At 38.5% G+C, this 19,341-nt stretch overlaps 1 protein-coding gene across 4 annotated transcripts in view; it reads right to left on the reverse strand.

Moving 5' to 3' along the window:
• The window catches only part of TUT4 (terminal uridylyl transferase 4), a 44,488-nt gene that overhangs the window by 23,717 nt on the left and 1,430 nt on the right, over window positions 1–19,341 (reverse strand). For all 4 annotated transcript variants that reach the window (XM_066192827.1, XM_066192826.1, XM_066192828.1 and 1 more), the window contains exons 2-8: window positions 11,857–12,519; window positions 10,012–10,175; window positions 6,488–6,604; window positions 4,250–4,427; window positions 1,993–2,081; window positions 1,065–1,116; window positions 420–489 (exon numbers count right to left, since the gene is read on the reverse strand). In XM_066192827.1, coding sequence (XP_066048924.1) covers window positions 420–489; window positions 1,065–1,116; window positions 1,993–2,081; window positions 4,250–4,427; window positions 6,488–6,604; window positions 10,012–10,175; window positions 11,857–12,418 — 1,232 coding nt within the window. In that variant the 5' untranslated portion in view covers window positions 12,419–12,519. The remainder of the gene's footprint in view (window positions 1–419; window positions 490–1,064; window positions 1,117–1,992; window positions 2,082–4,249; window positions 4,428–6,487; window positions 6,605–10,011; window positions 10,176–11,856; window positions 12,520–19,341) is intronic.

Here is a 19,341-nt window from a genome sequence, read left to right on the forward strand (position 1 = left end):
GTCCATACCTCTGGCCAGTCTAGAAATCATGTTTCATTTTGGAGGTTGCTACGTCTTAGGAATTTACTGAAACTGTCAGATGATGTGTCCTTTCTGGCAACATGTATCTTATAAAATGTTTTTAAAGCCTTGGCTTAAAACTGCTGGCAAAAATTTTAAATAACTGAAAACCACTACACTTTTCCCCCAGTTAACTAAAAGGAAAACGGTAATGTCAGATTCCTACACCCAGTGAGCTCTGTGTAGCACAAAAACAAAAGCAGCTTTCTTTCTAGATTACATTTCTGTGTATGAGCAATTCCCTTTTAGTACAAATGTTAGCTGAATGTTACAGTAATACTTCTTGTCAGGAGTGCAGGCAAGCAGCTGCTATGAACAAGCACAGTAGCTCATTATAAACGCTTTTCATTCACACATACCTTTTAACATCTTTGCAAAAGACAACAGGAACTTTGGCATGGAAATCCGACTCCACATCTGAGTAGACAGCTAAGCAAGGAGGGAGAAAAAAACCACTTTGTTTCAGAGTTTCTTACAGTTTTCCCAATTCTGTCTTTAAAATTATTATATTTATACCATGGTATTTCAGAATAACTCAAAGTGCTGCATAGGTAAGCAGTACCAATATTTTCTGGTTACTTTTGATGCTCACCACCAGTATGAGACAGCAGACTGTGCTCCTGACAGAACCACAAGGCCACAAATTTTAGAAGTCTTGGAACAGCTCTCACTCATGTACATATGCAAATGGAAAGCAGCTTTTGAGTTTACTGCTTAGAATTCATCCTACACAAGGTTAAAAATTTTTGCTTTGCCATCTGACATTACTGCCCCAGCTTCTGGCAACCTGAACTGGACTAATGGGGCTGCCGTTCTCTTGCTGCAGCTCCTCATCTCTCACTCACACAAGCACTGTTGTTCATAAAAATCACATTCCTAACAACAGCCCAGATAATTTGGTTGAAAACCAATCAAATTTTCTAAGTTTACAGAAAAATTGAGCATAAAAACAACTAAGCAGCAGATGGAATGTTAAATAGAAATGGGATGCAACTAAAACTCACCACTGTTCTTCAAGATCTCAAGCACCTGGATCAGAACATCTGGTTGACTCATCTACAGTGAGAAAATTAGAGCAGGTTGCATTATTGAGACTATTTATTTTACTTTTTATTTCAAACAACTTCGGTTGCACAAGTAACCGTGTCCTTCACAGTTTTGAAGTCTGGACATTCTGTGTCCTTCAAAAAAGTGAAATCATGCAACAGTATTAATGAAAAAGTTAACTGCACCTGTCTATACCATGAAAACAGATGCCAGTAAACCTCACAGCCAGCTTTCCTTTAGCTTACAGCTCCAGTCAACACTTCCGCTCTAGTTCTGCATTAGCAGGATAAATAAAAGCACTTGCCATATATTCAACAATTTCATTGTCAATGTATTCTACTAGAAATGGACAGCAATAAAGAATTTAATGTCAGGACTTTCCCAGGGGTTTTTAAAGGTTATCATTTTAAAACATGTGCAAGTGCAGCAGTTGAGTGTCCATCAAGAATGTGCTGCTAATATCAGATGCTAAACATGAGCCAACAGCTTCATTACCTAAAGAACGTCACTTTCATCCCAAATTTTTAAAGTGGGGGGAATCAAAATCTACAAGAGTTTACAGTCTGAATCATGAGCTCATGGAAGCACACTTAGCCAAGCCAGCAATTCTCATACTGCTACAGTGCTTACTCAAAAAAAATTTATAAAAAGCCTAGCATAAGGTTGTCCAACCAAAACAAAAAAAAAACCCGAGAATTAAAGTTATCTAAAGAGCAATGAAAACTTCCTCCACTGCACAGCTGACATCAAAACAAAAATTAGATGCTTTGTGCTATTCAAACATCATGAGCCCCAAAAGAAGATGAAGGCAATGGAAAGGAAATAAATGTGGATGGCCTTGATTTAAAAACCAGTCTTAGTTAATTCAAGATAGTATCTACACACCTTAGGGGGGAATTTGATATCAATGTTAACATCGCTGGTCTTAAAAGCAAATCTAGTTAAACAGGAGCCATACATCCTCAGGGAACAGTCTGGAGAGAGAGAGAAACATAATTATTTAACAACTAGTACATAAATTTTTCTTTAGTGGATGATATATACCTTGATTTAGATACTGCATCTCACAAATGGCACTCCCAGATTAATGAGCACTGAACCCCTTTCTCACTCCTGTGAGGGTTAGGCATTTACATAACACAGCATCACAGGAAAACAAATAAGTCAATACTGTAACCACCAAATGCTCAACATTTTCCAAGCTGTTTTAAAGATTTTTTGCAATGTAGCTTTAGTTCTGTTTGTTTTAAATACAAAATTAATTATGAAGTAACAATAAGCGTCACCATCTCAGTGTAGGATTTTCTGTAACAGCTTTTTTTAACTACAGCTTGATTTCACTGTAGCACTTAGCCAACTATAAAATTCTTTGTTGCCTAACAGACTTCTGTATGAGGCATCAATCTGTTGATTCCATCAGCAGGTTCCAACACACAATTCATTACAAAATATGCATATAAAGCATAATTTCAATATAATCCAAGGCACAGAGTAGTGTCCATTCAGTGTTTTAGATAACAGTTACCTGCAAAGATGCAGAACAAATCCAAACCAACTTGGAAGTAGCTACTCAGCAATAATATGAGAAATGCCATCCCATTCCATAAACAATAATTTATCCCAATTCACAATGAAATTTTTCTTCATCAGGAAAGATGAAAACTTTCCTGTAATAGAAACTAGGGTCTCCCATACTTAAATCAGCTGAAAAATGAGTGTTCTCAATCCTTCCCAAATCCAACACCCTGCCCAAGCAGGGTCACCTAGAGCAGGTTGCCCAGACTGTGTCGTAGCTGGGTTTTGAAAATCTGCATGGATGGAGAGTCCACGACCTCTCCAGGCAACCTGTACCAGTGTTCAACCACCCTCACAGCAAAGAGGGTTTGTCTTGTGTATCTTCCTTTATGTGTGCTCTGACCAAATTCATTCAATTAGAAACATCAACAAAATTACCCTTAAAAGAGAAAATAGATCTTACACATACAGAGATCCAAGCCTATTTTCACTGTTTAGAAACCAGTCCTCTCAGAATGAAAGTCTGTATGGTTAATAATGATAATTTGCAATTTCTTCCAATGGCTTATCATAGTAGTAAGAATTTTTGCATAGTTCTAATGTGAGCTCAAGAGAAAATCATGCCAGAAGATCAGATGTTGTCTACACAGTGCATGAATTAAATTTTTTCTGAATTTACAACTTAGGAAAACACATTCACTAAAACATAGCTGGCTTTGAAAAGGAGAAAAACAAACTGTCATTTACTATTACAGACTCCCCTTTCACTACTCCTACACTTCCACAGAAGCTCATCAGTCCAAGTCAGCCAGACAAAGTAACAGTAATTTTCCTGAGTATTTATGTAAAACTGCTATGTGAAAAAGCTTTGTCTTAGGCTTCCCACTATCAGTGGAAAGCTCCCTAGAGTGCCAGAACAGAAGTTTGCACTAGGTGCCACTTATAGAGCAAACAGATGAGCAAATCTCCACCCTAAAAACCTCCATTCTATTCAGCACCTTATGTTTAGGCAGATACTTCACAGAGCACCTAAAACTAAAGCTGATCACTCTGCAGATAAAATCTTTCTTACTGCTGTATTTTTCTAGAGCAAAGGGAAAAAAAGGTATTTCTAAAACAAATGGACCGTATATAACAACGCCCAATTCCAATAGAAATGAAATAAAAAATTTAAAGCTTTTGGCAGTGAGATAAATATTTCCTTCTGTTCAGATGCACTGAACAGCAAACCACTGTTAGCACAAAGTCAACATCACTGCAGCTCCAAAAATCTAATTCCAAACTGCCAGTGTATTAACCATAGGAGCTGATGGGAAATCAATGCAAGGAAGCAAATGTAAATATTATCCTTCTTGTTATGTTATCCCACCACTTTCAAGAGGATCAATAAACATATCAGAAAGAAGGACAAATAAGCACAATCATGTTTTCCTCTTTTGGTACATTTGTTAATTCCTTTAAAATCAACTGCCAGCCTGATTTCAAAAGTCTGTATATAATAATATTGTACACTATCAAGATAATTTAACCCTAAAGACACTCATTCACCATTAATGAAAGTATCAAAAATATACGTAAAAATAATGAAACGTTTTCACCTAAAGCAAATGGAGAATACTATGAATACCTGGTAAAGGCTGTTGAATAATTTTCTCCATCTCATTTACAATTTCTTGCCGAATTCTGAAGTCCTCATCTGAGATGCCTTGTTCATTTGCTGCCTCAATGAGGGTGAAACTCAGAGCAGCCAGCTGTGCAGATGAGGGCGGTGGGAGCGCCCGCAGCTCGTTTTCTTCTTGCTTTTCCTGAATAATTAGTGGATGATAGAAGTAAAAACTGGTATTTTAAGAGGAAAAGGCTATCTCTTACTGCTCTGTGATATTGGAACACGCTGTTTGCTGTTTGTGCCCTGAACAAACACTTCCAAAGGCAGGAACTCTGCCTGGCCTAACTGGCAAATACAATAGTGTAGTCCCAGGAATGAGAGCAGATGCTCAGTGTTAAAGACAGAAAATGTTGTTTCACAGCTGGCAGCTAGGGAGGGAATCTTCTGTATTCCATTCCTGAACCACATTTTCTGACAGTTCTGAAGCAGAATTCATCCAAGAAAATAAAAAGCTGTAATTGTTCCGACATAATAAAAGTAACTGAGCTAGAAAAATCACACAGATTGTTTTCAGAGTGGATGGTACTTGAAGAAAAGTTATCAGAGGCAGAAAAAGTATTCCTAACTCCAAGAGAATTTTATAAATTGAGCCCCATTACTGTTTAAATAGCTGATGCCAGAAAGTACTGGATTTAGTGCACCCAATCCAACAGCAAGAACATGTCAGATGCATCAAGTCATTTGGGACTCAAGTTATTTGGGACTAAGTACAACAACCCCTTGCTTCATGAATTCATCGACTACATGGAAGATACGACTGAAACAAATAATAACCATAAAATAAATATGCACTAAGAAAACAGTACAGTATGAAAATGTTTGTTTAGTTCTAGGCTGCATCTCTTAACTCTTCTGCTCTTATCTGAACAAATTTAGCATAAGAAGGAATGTGAGCATTTTTAAAGCAGTATGGGATTTTTTTTGCCACCACGTTAGGACTTTTCTTGAATTGGGAAACCACAGCTGCTCTGAGCTTGTTTGATTGTCATGTATCTCACAGAGCTGTAAACAGGAGCACTCTAGGAAGTAACATCAAAGACGGTTACATAGGTATCATCATGATGCTGCACACAACACAAAGCTATCTGAGGTAAGTGTTAAAAAGTGAAACTGCTCCCTGTCCTCCAGAATTCCACTCAGTGTTGAAGAATCCTCATTGCTCAATTCTCATCTTCCTGCCCAGATGAAAAGCATGGTAAGAAAGTGTTTACAGATCAGTCAGAGAGCTGGCTCTTTTATTTAAGCACGATACAATTTAGGAGACAGTGAGAGAACCAGAATCCTTTACAAATAATCACTGACCATAATGTAAAAATGTTACTTACTGAGATTTAATGGATTTATGGCATTTTTAGTCTTCCAGGTGATGACTTGCACACGTTTTAGAATTAGAGCATTAACGAAAACCAGAAGTATGGCAAGAAATCCATGGAAACATGTGAAAGCAATTTGACTGAATTTTGAGGAATGGTTATAGAAAGAGTAATTTTAACCATCTAAATCACAAGATCTAGCATACTGGAGAATCTGTAGCTCTTGATCAGCATTTACAAAAATGGGCTGGCAAGAAAATCTTTGCATCTTTTATCAGATTTCTTGTATGTAACAGCTCTTTAGAGCAAACCACAGCACCGTGGTATCTGATAAGGGAATTGGTTTTCTCTTTGTAAGCCTTAGAACTGTTTTTTAAATTAATCACATTAATAAACCCAGAGCGATGATAAGTGAACTGAATCCTTCCCTCCTATAACTCTTCTAAACTTCACAAGTCAGCCAAATTAAAAAAAAAACCATAAAAACAACATCCCCAACCCCACCTCCAATTCCTTGTGTCTTGCTACCAATGGTGTTATTTTCAGAAAGCAGAAAAAATTAATATATTTTTATGTAATATATATTTCTCACCTAAGTTGCCCTGCATTCTGTTACTAGTATGATGAACTGCTCACTACTCAGAGACACTAATTCAGCAGCAATGACCAAAAATGTCCTTTCCTCTCTGCCTAGACAAATCAGCAAGCCTTTCCTCTTAAACAGAGAACAGAAATTTGTGGATCTCTGCTCAGCACACAAACTTTCACCTAAATGAACATGATCAAAGAAAACAAACCACGTAACAAAAAAAAAAAAAAAAAATTAAAAATAAAAGAAAAAAAAACAGAGGAGAAAAAAAAAATAGCCATAATTTTGTTAACTTACCATTATATTTTTCTTATGACGTTTTTCCTTAATATGCTTATGAGCTCCCTGGATATTTTCAATGTGGACTAAGCAGAGCTTGCATAGATACTGACAGTTGGTGTATTCTGGGGAGCGCTGAGGAAAAATGGTCATAGATTAAAACAAATATTTCTACCAGTAGGGTCTGAAAAGCACAATTCTTTGATTAATAAACTGTACTTAACTATTACGTAACACTTTTAACATCAAGGTGCTTTGCAAACATTAAGCAATCCTCAAAAAACAAGCAGAAATGGATTTTCACCTGTATGACAAGAGGGGAGAGCGAGAGAAGGAAGTGAGATGACTTGAACACTACAATTCTCAGTAAATTTAGTGAGGTAAGATTAAGACTGAAGAGTTTATGCTTCTTAAGGCTGACCAAAAGGCCAGGAAGCCATTCCCCTGTCAGGTGAAGCTTTTAATTAGAGGATAAATCTCAGCATGTCCCCGCCTTTCTCTGATGAGGAAACGGCCCCAGCCCAGCCATGTCCAGCCCTGCTGTTCTGTCACAGGGCGCTGATGCACCGGCTCTGCCCTGTTGGAAAGGGTGTGGCCAGGCAGCCTGGGGGAACACAGCCACTTCCTAATGCCTGTGCTCGGCCAAGGTGGGATCCTCCGGCAAGGGCCGATGCTGTTCCACGCTGGGAAATACTCTGGGATGTTCAGAATTGGAGACACCTGCAGAACAAGCACCTTTTTGCACAGACAGGCTGGCAGAGGTGGAGTACGCAAATGGAGAGAGGCTGCCTGGGAGATCCCCAAGGCTGCAAGAAGCACCCAAACCTCCAGAGATGATGAGGAAGAAGGGAAGCTGTTTTCCCAGGGTCCACGAGGGGATTCCATGGGGTTTACTCCGCCAGGAAACCACTAAGACCTGCTGGGCTAAAAGGCAGAAAGGACTCTGCAAAGAGAAGGGGTTGTTCCCCAATACTCCACTTTATCTGTCTCATCCTGCAACTGTATTTTATTGCTCTAACAGATCACAGCTACAGAGATTGGAAACCTTTTGAAAAGCTCATTGCAGAGACAAAAGGGTTCAAAAAAAACCCCACTTCAGTTTTTCTCCAGACCTGTTATACTTTTTCCATAACTGGGGGAGAAAAAAACTACTTTAACATTTTCATCCTAATTCTAATACATCTATATTTACTAAACCCCAAAAGTATACTGAAAACACCAGATGTTTAAACAGTGACACAACAATGAATGAACACCATTTTAAGACACTGAGGTGGACCACAGATCAGTTAAACAAATCTCACCTACCATATGGAAACCTACACCACTGTTAAATTTGGGCAAGTTTTTCCACTTACTGCTTACTGAGTTTAACCTTTTGCTTTTGGAAAAAAAAAAAACAAAACAACAGTCTGATACTCTCCAACTACAGAGTAAATATCAATTTAAAATATTGTTTTAATTACTAATTCTCTTTACCTCTATTTTTTTCTAAGACAGGTACCTAGCAAGATAAAATTGAACATCCATTTGGAAAACAACTTATAGACAGTTACACCTGGCTACCTGGGAAGACCAAAGTATTTGATGCCTGATGACTGAAGTAAATAATAAATATTTTACCATTCTTTTATAATAGAGTATCAGCAGTGAAAGTATTTTTGAAAAATTTTGCATTCCTTCACAATATTGATCTGCAGTATTATGCTAATAGATGTTGCCAGTAAGGCTGAATCACGTAATAACTTTTATTTTGCCCTTATTGTGAAGATTTTAAAAATTATCTAGCTATGCTTAACTCCAATGAGAAGGGCAAAAACTCAAAATAACATGACAGAAAAGTTACAGACTATTATTTGTGTAAGATGGATGCACCCAAATAAGCTATGTCTCATGAAATTTGTCCTTGGACACTCAAGGAGCTAATCTACAAAAGAGCCAGTTGTATTTTAAAGAACTCAGAGAGAATGGGAAGGTTCCAGATGATCAGGAAAGAGAAACTTAAGAATATCTGCAAAGGGCTAAATAAGACGAGCCAAGGAATTAGACACCAGTGAGAATTAGCATTCAAAAAAATACTGTAGTAAATTTTTAATAAGCACATAGGGAAAAAACAGGTCAGAGGTGACAACCTGATCTGCTACAAACAAATTGCACTAACCCAATCTTAGGGTTGCTTTTTTAAAGAAAAGTCACAGCTCTTGAAGAAGCGGCAGCAGACATTGTATTTCAATTTTACAAAGTCTTTGTCACTTGTCATAGTATCAGTCTCAAAAGGAGACCTTAAATACTATCTAAATAAAAGAACAGTAAGGTGGGAGCAAAACTGCTGAGACAACTGTCCTCAGAGCACTCATACCTAGAAGCATGTGCCAAGTATTCTTCAGCAGGGGTCCTTGTAGGGGCAGAAATCTCCACATTTTTGTTGAAGAGGTGGGGAATGCAACAGAAGGTGTGCTGACTATAAATGTAAAAGATATTAACTTGGAAGAGGATACAGAAGTTGTAAAACGACAAAAATTTAGAGATCACAAAAAGTTAGAGAAATGGAATAAATAAGCTTCAAGTAAATAATATCACAGGAAAGTATCATTCCTTAGGTATTATCAACTGCAAAACATACAGGGCTGGAAACACCTGATGGACCAATTCTGAAGGAAAGGCTATGGGAATCATTGCTGCTCCAACTATAAGCCAACATCCTGCTGCTGCTAAAAAAGCAGAGATCTTAAATAAAAATGCCATATTTCAGAGAGATGAAGTCAGCTTTCCTCTTTATGTGTAAGGCTTCAGCTGAAACTGCATGTCCGATTTTGAACACTGCTTACACAATGTGTGTCTAGAGAAAAGCAACAAGAATGAACCAGGAACTAAAAATTCCCAAGACCAATGAGCAAAGAGAGCCTAAAGAAGGCTTGACTGCAGGAATGGGAATGATTTTCCCATGTGCAGAATGGTATGAAAAAAAAGTAATAAACTTTTGGTTATTTTCCTAGGATCACGTATGAGGGATTAAAATGCTTCCATTAGGTATTAACAAAAACTTTCGGGTTACCTACACTGACTTCAACATTTGTTTCACTAGAGATAATATTAAGAACAATTTAGGTGAACATTTTTAAGGAGTCATCTCCAATATAGGGACTAGGACCGGTCAGAGGTAATACACTAAAGAAAGCCCAGGGTTCTTTTCAGTCCTGCATTCTGAGTTTCCATAAAATCAGATTGAAATTTTGTAAGATAAAATCTTATTTAAATACTGGAGCTGTAAACCTTTGGATCTAGAAAATTTAAAAAACACTGCTCTGCAAAGGCTACATGTGCCACAAAAGGAACACTAGGTTTCCAATCCATATCATCTGCCACGAGGAACAACTAGTCAACTACTGGAGACAATATCTTAGATCAGAAAGTGACTCATTATTCAGAAGAAAGAAACAAGCAGCAGGCTGTAGTAGAAATACCACCCAACCAGAAATATGGTGATGATAATGAAAGAGGACACACATTTTCTTTTTTATCTGATAAATAACCCAACCTACTTTTTCAAGTCGAGAGATATAATCTCTTTCCAGACGTTCTTCAGCTTGTTTCAATCCTAGTTGCTGTTCAACTGTCAGATTGGATTCATCAATAACACCAGTGTTTTCTAAATAATCCGCTTCCAATGTATGTTCTTTTGTTGATTCAGAATTCTTTATTTTACCTAAAGCAAGAAACAGTTACTGTCTTCAGAGTAATTCAAGGAGAGGAAAAGGGAAAATTAGAGTACAGAGTGGCTAAGAACCAGACACAAATTAGTGCTACATTCCAGTTTTTTGTCCAAACACTGGCCAAGATCACCTTAAACATTAAAATCGTTCCAGTATGTTAACCAGTATTTTAAAAAGACTTCAGAGACTAATCTGCTACTAAGAGTGCTGTCAAAAACGCAAATTCAAAAGGTAGATTAATTTTGTGTTTCAGTCAAATTCACAGTCTGAAATTGTTCAAAGCAAGGAAGGGTTTTGTCATCCAGAACAGAGTAAAAAAGATCCCGGTGTAAAAGAAACTGCAAAAGAAAGAATAAATATTAGGCATAAAATTATTGTACACAACACATTCTGTTGAGGAAGTAAGTCAGAGAACTGCCTCAAAGACGTTCACCCAAATGACCTGAGAGTCAGCAGGCAATGCCAGCCCTCAGCCTGGAAGCTGCTGGAGTCACACCTGAACACTCACCCTGTGACACCCCTCGCCCACAGGCAGCAGCCACTGAGCTCCCCAACGCTGCTGCTCCCAAACTCAGCCCAGTGCCACGGGGCCAGTTCCTCCACATGCCTATGCATTGGTCACAGAACACTCATCTCTGCAAACATCTACAGCTAATTATTCCAGTCACTTTTACAGAAGCAAAAGTGAGGGTTATATGTGCTTGGTCTTTTCTTCTCCTTTTTCTTTCCCTTCAAATGAGATCGGTGTCCCCAGAGTAGCAAGGAATCAAAGCTGAGCAAGTTTTCAAGTCCTGGTTTCTCAGTGACAGATGGTCCCCACAGTACATAATGGTGGTCTACAAAGAGCTGACTGATCACAGGATGCTGCCACTTGAACTTGTTTTTCCTGTTAAACACTATTAAGACAGCTAAAAAACCACACACTTTATTATTTTCCTTGTATTCCCATACAAGGAACTGCTGTAGCTGTGGGAAATACTTCAAACAGGTGGTCTACGCTGGCTGGCATCTTAAAACAGCATTTTCATTAAAGAAAAAAAATGCATTCTAAAGAAGGGTGACAAATCCTGAGCTATGGAATTAACCTGGTGAGACAAAGCTTGATCAATATATTTAATTTTGACACTGAAAATAATGTGTAAGAAATGCACACTGATAAGGGTAAGCACTGAGAGGTATTCCAGAGCTCCCTAAATCAAAAAGCCACCTGCCAAAGCCTACTCTAAACATTTTTAGTAACAAAAAGAGCACAACGGTCACAGAAAAGAAGTAAATATTACCCCTCTACCTACAATGAGAACTTTTCTTGCCCATTTTCTCCCTGATCTTTCTGAAAAGCAGTAATAACCAGCATTTCCCTAAGTGGCAATGATATTAGGAAGGGCTCCCCCTTCATAAGACACTATATTCACAAAATTGCCTAAAACCCACGCACACTAAGTGGCTTACAAAGATGTTTAGGTCTTAGGCATAAGAAAAAGGGACAGCTATTATCATAATTTCTTGTTCTCTAAGCAATGTGCTTTTATTAACATCATGTTCTCTCTAAATGCAACCAGCAACTTCGTACATGTGAAAAAAATAACACGAACAGAAACATTTCAAAGCCGATTTCAGACTGTCAGCAATTGCACCAGAAGAAAATGGAATAAGACAGTGCTAACTAATACTTACTGAAGTCATCAGGCTTCTGTTCCACTTTTCTTTGATCTGCAGCAGTCTTACCAGGATCACAAGCCTGGTCAACACTAGTCTTCAAAGTATGAACTCCCACTGGATTTTCCAGCATCAGTTTCCCTTTCTGAGTAGCTGATAAGCTTTCCATACTGACCCCATTCCCTGAAACATGGGAGCCTGGAGCATTTTCTCCCACTGGTTGGGCTTTTGTCTGTTTCAGGTTTTCCATTGCTGATGATAAATTAGAAAATTTTTTGGCTTTTCCATGACTTCGATCCGGAACATTTGATCCCGAATCTTTAGTTCCAGGAATACAACTATTTACTTTGCATGATTTATTTTCTCCTTGTTTTTCAGAACAAACATCATTCTGTTTACTTTTTCTGCTGCTATTCCCACTCGGAGAACTTCTCCCAACGTCCTTCACAGATTTGTCATTTCTATTATGTTTATAATTTTGATTAATTGTAACTTTGACTGTTTTGCCTTCCTCACAGACAAGACGGACAGACTTCCTCGGGTCATGATTTCCATTCTTTGAGCTCTTGGCCTCTTCCATTATAGTGAAGACCTGCTTCTCCTGTCTTGAGTGCAATTCCTCAGCAATTTGTGGTTGATTTTAAATCCTCTGTGCAGGCAAGGATTGTAGCTGATTGTCTACTGAAGAAACAATGATAAGACATTTTTAAAATTAAAGAAAAAGACTGAATCTCTGTGTAGTCAGCACATTAAATAAACTTGTCTAAAGGAAGGTGTTAATACAAATTCTTATAGGAAGCATATCTCCCCCGAAGGCATAAGTGCATTTTCACAATACATTCCAGTATTAAAGTAAAACTCATGAAAATTTTGACCATTTTGATTTGCATTTAAAAGAGGAGGGAGGGCTATGAAGAGACAAAAAAATGACAGAACATGCTAAAAACACTCTGTGATATACTCAGAGATAAACCTGCCAACAGCTTGCTTTTTTATTTCCTTCCTATTTCTGTCTTTCTGAGCAAAAATAAGAACCAAGATGTCTGCAACTACACTGGGGGGAAAAAAAATTAACACATCTAAAAAATACCACTCAATGAACACACAGCTCAAATTAGCCACTAGAGAAAACTAATTCAGTTTCCAGCAAGCAAGATCCATTTTATTAACTGATTTTAAAAAGCATTTAGAGATATAGCTCCAAGTACTAATAATAAACCTGACCTATCACCTGTACCTCCTAGTCTCATATAAATTAACTGCCAGCAATTAAGTAAGATTTTTCTTAGGAAAAAAAAACAACCAAAAAACACAAATAGTAAATATTTTGTTTAGCTGCAGATTGACTTTCCCCATCTAAACCTCAGGCCTTTAGGCGGTATATGATCATCTGAGATTTATGTTGGAGACAACTCAAATGTTGTGTTTCCAGTGGGTTCAGCACAAGTTGGTCTGTTTGTAAGGAATTGGTCTTATTAATACAGAAAATGAAGGCAAGAATCTGCAACAAGAACTTGGATTTCTTTTCTTATAACAACATTTAGACAGCAATTGAAAACTACAAGAATGAAGCATCAGACAAAGAAGAAAATTATTTTTGTAAAACCATAGCAAAATATGGAGTGCAGAGTCTCTGTCTTTCCTGTCCTGCTGCACGCTTGGTAGGTAAATGCATGGAAATTTCTGGGTTTTAGAGAACCCATCACTTATCATTCAGTGAAGAAAAGAAATAATAGAAAAGTCTATTAATTGCAGCTATTAAAAGTACCACAACATACTTTTGTACTTTAAAAGCAAGAACCAGAACGAAGAATCAGATTAAAATATCTGCTAAAAAAAACCCAAAAACACAAAAAAACCCCAAACAAAATAAACCCCTTTCTGAATATTATCGGTATAAAGTACTGCAATTTTTTTTCAGGCTATGTAATACACTTACTATCTCTCATTTTAATGAGACACAAATCAGAAAATACTTCAGGACACAAAGCATGTACCAAAAATGGTTATCTTATGCCTCTATTAATATAACTGAAAACATGTGTCTTTCAAAAGTGAAAAATCAAAGAAACAAACAAAACTCACAAAAATTTTCCTGAAGATGCTGTTAGCATCACATTTTTGAGTAAAATATAAAACCCGAAGAAGAAAAAAAAAATCTCCATTCCTAAATTTATTCCAATGGCCAAGTATTTTATCTCACAAATACATTCAGTTAATATTGCAACTATTTTCTATTAAACACTGACTGCACCTGGTTCTTACTTCTAGATCGAATATCGCGAAGATTAAATAATATTTGCCTTTGGATTGCGGCCAGTCTTTCCCGTAGCAATTCTAATCAAAAAGCAGCAGGAACTCCTGCCCACAGGGTGGGAAGGAGAGCCCACGGTCCCTCCAGGTTGGCTACATTCAAGTTACTCCAGTCCCTGAGCACCAGCATAAAGCTCTGCTCTAGAGAACGGTGAGCTGTCACAGCTCTGTACACATCACTGCCTTTAAACTCCACGGTGGGTTTGGTTTTTAATTTCACGTAGCCAGAAGAGAACTGATTTTTTTCACCATGAGCATGATTTTTTCAAATTCGAAACTAATCGTGCTTTACTCGTTCAACCTGAAGAGGGGAGAAAAACTGCACAAAAGCACCAACCAACCCAAAGCACAGGGCAGTTCCCCGTTGAGCTCCGGCCGGCAGCAGAGCGGGGCAGCCCCAGCTGCAGCCCTTCCCTCCCCGGGCCGTGCTCCCTCCCTCCCCGCCCCGGGCAGCTCTGCCGGCAACCAAACCGGAAAACCAATCCAGATTAACATAAAGCTGGCACCAGGCTGGAGGAGGAGGAGGAGGAGCACGCCTGGCAATAACAAACAACTCGCAGGGTGGGGACGACTCCTGTCGGCACTACTTCCAGATTAAAGCTGCCATGAAACTCCGGCATTGGAGGAAAAGTGGGGCTGCGTTTTGGTTTTGTCCGTGTCGCGTTGCGAGAGTCGAATTTTGAAGGCAGGTTTTAAAAAGATCTGCAAAAATTATTCAAATTATTGATCTCATCCATTCAATTAAATAAACAATTATGTATTCAAAGAGAATATATAATCTTTAATCAAATGTACAAATGGGATGGGAAAAAGTAACTAAAGAAACCGCTAGTAAAAACTAGAACCCAGCTAATGAACTGAGTACTGTGATAGTGTTACATATCAAGAATGTAATCAAATGTAAGTAGACAATATTAACAAACAGATACAGTCTTTATTCCTAAGAAATATGAATAAAGAGAGGTCACGACATTTCATATGACAAGAATACTCTGTATGAAAAAAAAGTCAGGAGTTCCACAATGAAATGCAGAATCTGAAATGCAAGTGCAATAATAATGTTGCTGAACTCTAGAATTTCTTGTTCTTTCCTTTTGCTCTTTAATACTGAAATGATTTAGCAAACAAAAAATAATCTAAACTGCTGCAACATATTCAGTAGTAACCAAATTACCATCTCACAACAAACTGCAAAATAAACCAACTAATAAAACTTAGTATGAGAAACAAAAAGAGACCTCCCCTGAACCCAGGGCAGACTCAAGAAGATCATCCTCAGTCAGATATCAGCTATCTACATATGACAGAGGGAGAGAGGGAAATGGGGAGAGGGAAAGGAGTGCCTCAAAAAAAAAACAACTTGGTTGGAAACAAAGCACTGGAGTGGAGTGAATCAGTGCTGAGGTGGCATCTTTGTAGAAACCTGGATGGCACGTCTTATTCACAAGCTCAGGCTCATACCAAATTGCCAGACCTGGAATCAAAGAAGAATTTTCTTCCAGCCAGGCTGGCAACAAAACCAGAGCATTTTGCCTGCGTGTGCAAAGTGGGGTATGATTAACCTGCTGAAACCATTTCAGCATATTTCATTTATTCAATATCCCAGTATTACAAGGGACTCAGTTTCCCCTGCGTTCTGAGTCTACAGTGCCAGTCACTCCTCTGAGATCTAGTTCAGCTCTTGGCTCTTTTAAGAAAAATAAACTGGCTGAAATACAACAGCTTGAGGTCAGACAAGATACCACCTGACTTTAAACTCCAGAAAAGTATAAAAAAAGCTCTACATATCTACAGCAACCAAATTAAAAATGTTTAAGATCAGCTTTGGTTAGAATTCATTTTAGGCTCACAAAATGAAGAAACAAGAATGTTTCACTTTCATTTCTGCCAGTTTCTTTTGTTTCCTCCACCTTGCAGACTAGCATTAGAAAACTCTGCATTTGAATTGCAAAGAATCAGAGTAAGGCTTCCTTCCAAACGGGGGGGGGGGAAAAAGAAAACCACCAAAAAACTTTCAGGAAGATATTTCTACCTCTTCTACCACTTCTTCTTCTCAAGTTGTTCCACTGTATTCAAGTCCCTCGAACACATACATTTTGGGTCAGACTTTGACATAACAGGGCCTCTTCAAAGATGAAGGCCAAGTTAAACTGGGAGCTCTTGCCTTCTGAGTTGCTCTTTCGCAAAGCTTTTTTAAAATCATTTCATTAGCGGCAGAACTGACTCTACCTGGTTTCCTACGTGTTCATTCTGTGCTCCTCTGTCACATCCCAGCCCCTTGGGCAAGCAGGGCAGACCTGCTGGAGCCCTGTCTGGTTTGTAGCTACTCCCTGCAAGGAAATGGAACTTCCTCCTGCTTCCCCCTCAGCAGAGACCTCTCCTCTGCTGAGGTATAATTGTTCCAGAAAACAAGCAGAAACTCAATGACCCTTTGACATTACTTCGAGTATGTTCTAAAATATGGTCTCAGTTGGCTGAAATGTCCAAAAGTAGGGACTGGAGTGTAGAAAGGCAACTAAAGGGAAAGAGAACAGGCTTGTAAGTTTTGTTTCCCCGGGGAGTACTAGATGAAATATAAACACAGAAAGTACTACAAACATAAGTGTTATCACTCTTTCTATAAAGCATTCCCTCCTTTGAGATAGGGAGACTTGCATTTTATCCAAGACCTGCTTTTATCTCTCCTATTATGATTGTTCTTAAGCTCAAATCTCCCAGCCAGCCTTCCAACAGTAAGTGGGGTGATTAACCTCAGTGCCCCCCTCACCTCATTACCAATACAGCCCAGGTGAACAAAAATAAAAGGAAATTCTGCAAACAAAGGTTACAGCCACAGCCAGGAAAAATAGGAAAGGTTGTCTTCTGCACTCTGCTCAGAGGGCAGCACAGGTGACATCTACACACACCCCTAATGTGCTGGGGTGTCTTTTCTGACTGTTTACAGCCTTAGGCCCATTTTTCTGTCTGAGAACAAATCATTCAAACCTCTCCCATGTTCTTTGTCAATAGTTTTAAAAAAATTATCACACATTTTTGTTTGGTTTATGATGAACTAGACATAACTTAGTACAAACTACTACCCATGCCTGATGCATTTCCAAAGTACTTAAAACTAAAACTACCAGAGATTACTGGCCACTAAAGCGCTTCAGACTCCACCAGCACTAAACCCATCGGTATTCTTAGTAACAAACGTAAGTGCTGCATAGTGTTCCAGAACTCCCTCTTACTACAGGCTATAGAATTTATCCTAGTGAGTGCAATACTGCCAAAATCTACCCAGAAGGAAGTCAGCACAGTGCATATAAACTTTAACACGCAAATCAAGGATGCAACAAAACTGGCACTCTGGGCTCAGTGAAGATAGGAAGCTCTGATGCTGTATTTAAAATGCGGAAGATTGAAAACTCTAAGGAATCATCATTAGATAACAGTGTATATATACATAGGTAAACTATATATAACATGGTAACAGGATGGTATCCAATTTACAAAAGTATTGCTGAATAAATGAAGTAACAAGAAAGGCTTTGGCTGATACAAAACTTAGTAACACACACAGGTGCAAATATCTTACAATTAAACTATGAAGTGTGCAAAATATGCTGGATGGGAGATCCATAAGGGATCTGCTTGTTACAGATTACTCTGCATTGACTCACTGTTTTTTCTACAGCACTGTATGACTCACTGAGGAGGTGAGAAAAACTAACCTCATCCAATACCAAGAACTACCTCTTTCTGACCCTACTACTACTGCTGCCTCCCGTGCCAAGCTCGGGAAAGCCATCCTCTCCCAGACACACCAGCTGTGCTACAACAGTCTCCCCTTCCTATTTCGTAAAGGCTCCTCACGCTTTTGTACATTTTGATTCTGATGCTGCATTTTACTGCAAGTCCTTTCCATCTCAGACCCAACTGCAGCAAACCCTGAAGGCTGGAACAGGGGCAGCACCTGCCCCAAATCTCCCCGTATGCTGCACCATTCATGCTGAGAGCAGAGCAGGAACTGACACAAGGGAGCTCTAACTTCAAAAACAAACACAACATCAGTCCAAGTATCCATGAGGAGGCCGGGAAAGCACAATACAGCACTGGTTTAGAGCCTTTCAGAGGTTTCCAGAGGTCTCACACGATCACAAAACTGGTTTAAATGGCAGCCACACACTGAAACCAATTTTTTCACCTTGATCTTAACCTCCACTTATGCTCAGTGCTATGCTGAATGACAATACAGCAGTGTGTATTGTGGCATAGAAGCTTATCTGAATCATGTATTTAAGCAACAGTGGGCCCTTCACCCAAACTGGAATCCTTGAGGAAGGGATGCTCTTTGAACTGCTTCACACCAGCTGCAAAGCAGTTCACAAACCACAGCAAAAGCAAACAGATCTTCTACCCGTATCCTCATGCCTGTTCACCAGCATCCAGCACCTTCCCTGCTGAAAGAAACATGCTGAAAATCACGACTTCAGGAAAGCTGTCAAGAACACAGCCGCACTCAGTGGACTGAGTCACAATCGTTTGTAACACAAAACTGACTCCAGACTCCCGTGTCAAGCTTTGCTGACACCAAAAACTAAAATCTGAACGTTACTTCTTCCTGGCAGTAGGATTTCATGCATCAACAGGAATGAAAATAAAATCTAAAAACATCTGATAAACCGGGTTTTTTTCCAAAGACTTGCTGAAACCTTAGAACCAAACTTACAAACCAAGGATACAGTATGCATATACATGCCTGTATGCACGCATTTCTGTGGAAATAAATTTTAAAAAAGAGTAAAAATTAAATTTGTGTGCATTGTTACAGAATTTAGGTCTTTTGTACTTCTAAGTTAAACAATTTATCAAGCAATACACAAAATAGTCTTAATGTGCCAAAAGCACCAGAAATGTTAACTTCCACTGGATTCCTTCCATTGTGCAAATTAATCCACTAATCAAATTGCAGGATCTTTCTTTCTGTGAGTTCTCAGTACAAGTCAGTACCAGTATTGCATTATTTCACTAAGATAGTGAAAAAAAAATAAAACTTAATTTAGTAGAAGTGCTTTGTAAAGTTTAAAAAGCCAGGATTCCAACTTAAACACAGAATATACTCTCAGACACTCTAACTGCTTTATGGTATCAACATGAATATAAAAATCCTGAACCATGACTGACAAGCAGATCCACAAGACAGTTAAG

This window comes from Chamaea fasciata, unplaced genomic scaffold (genome assembly GCF_029207755.1).
Source record: "Chamaea fasciata isolate MVZ Bird 193981 ecotype frontalis unplaced genomic scaffold, bChaFas1.0.hap1 SCAF_10, whole genome shotgun sequence".
In the NCBI taxonomy this organism is placed as follows: domain Eukaryota; kingdom Metazoa; phylum Chordata; class Aves; order Passeriformes; family Sylviidae; genus Chamaea; species Chamaea fasciata.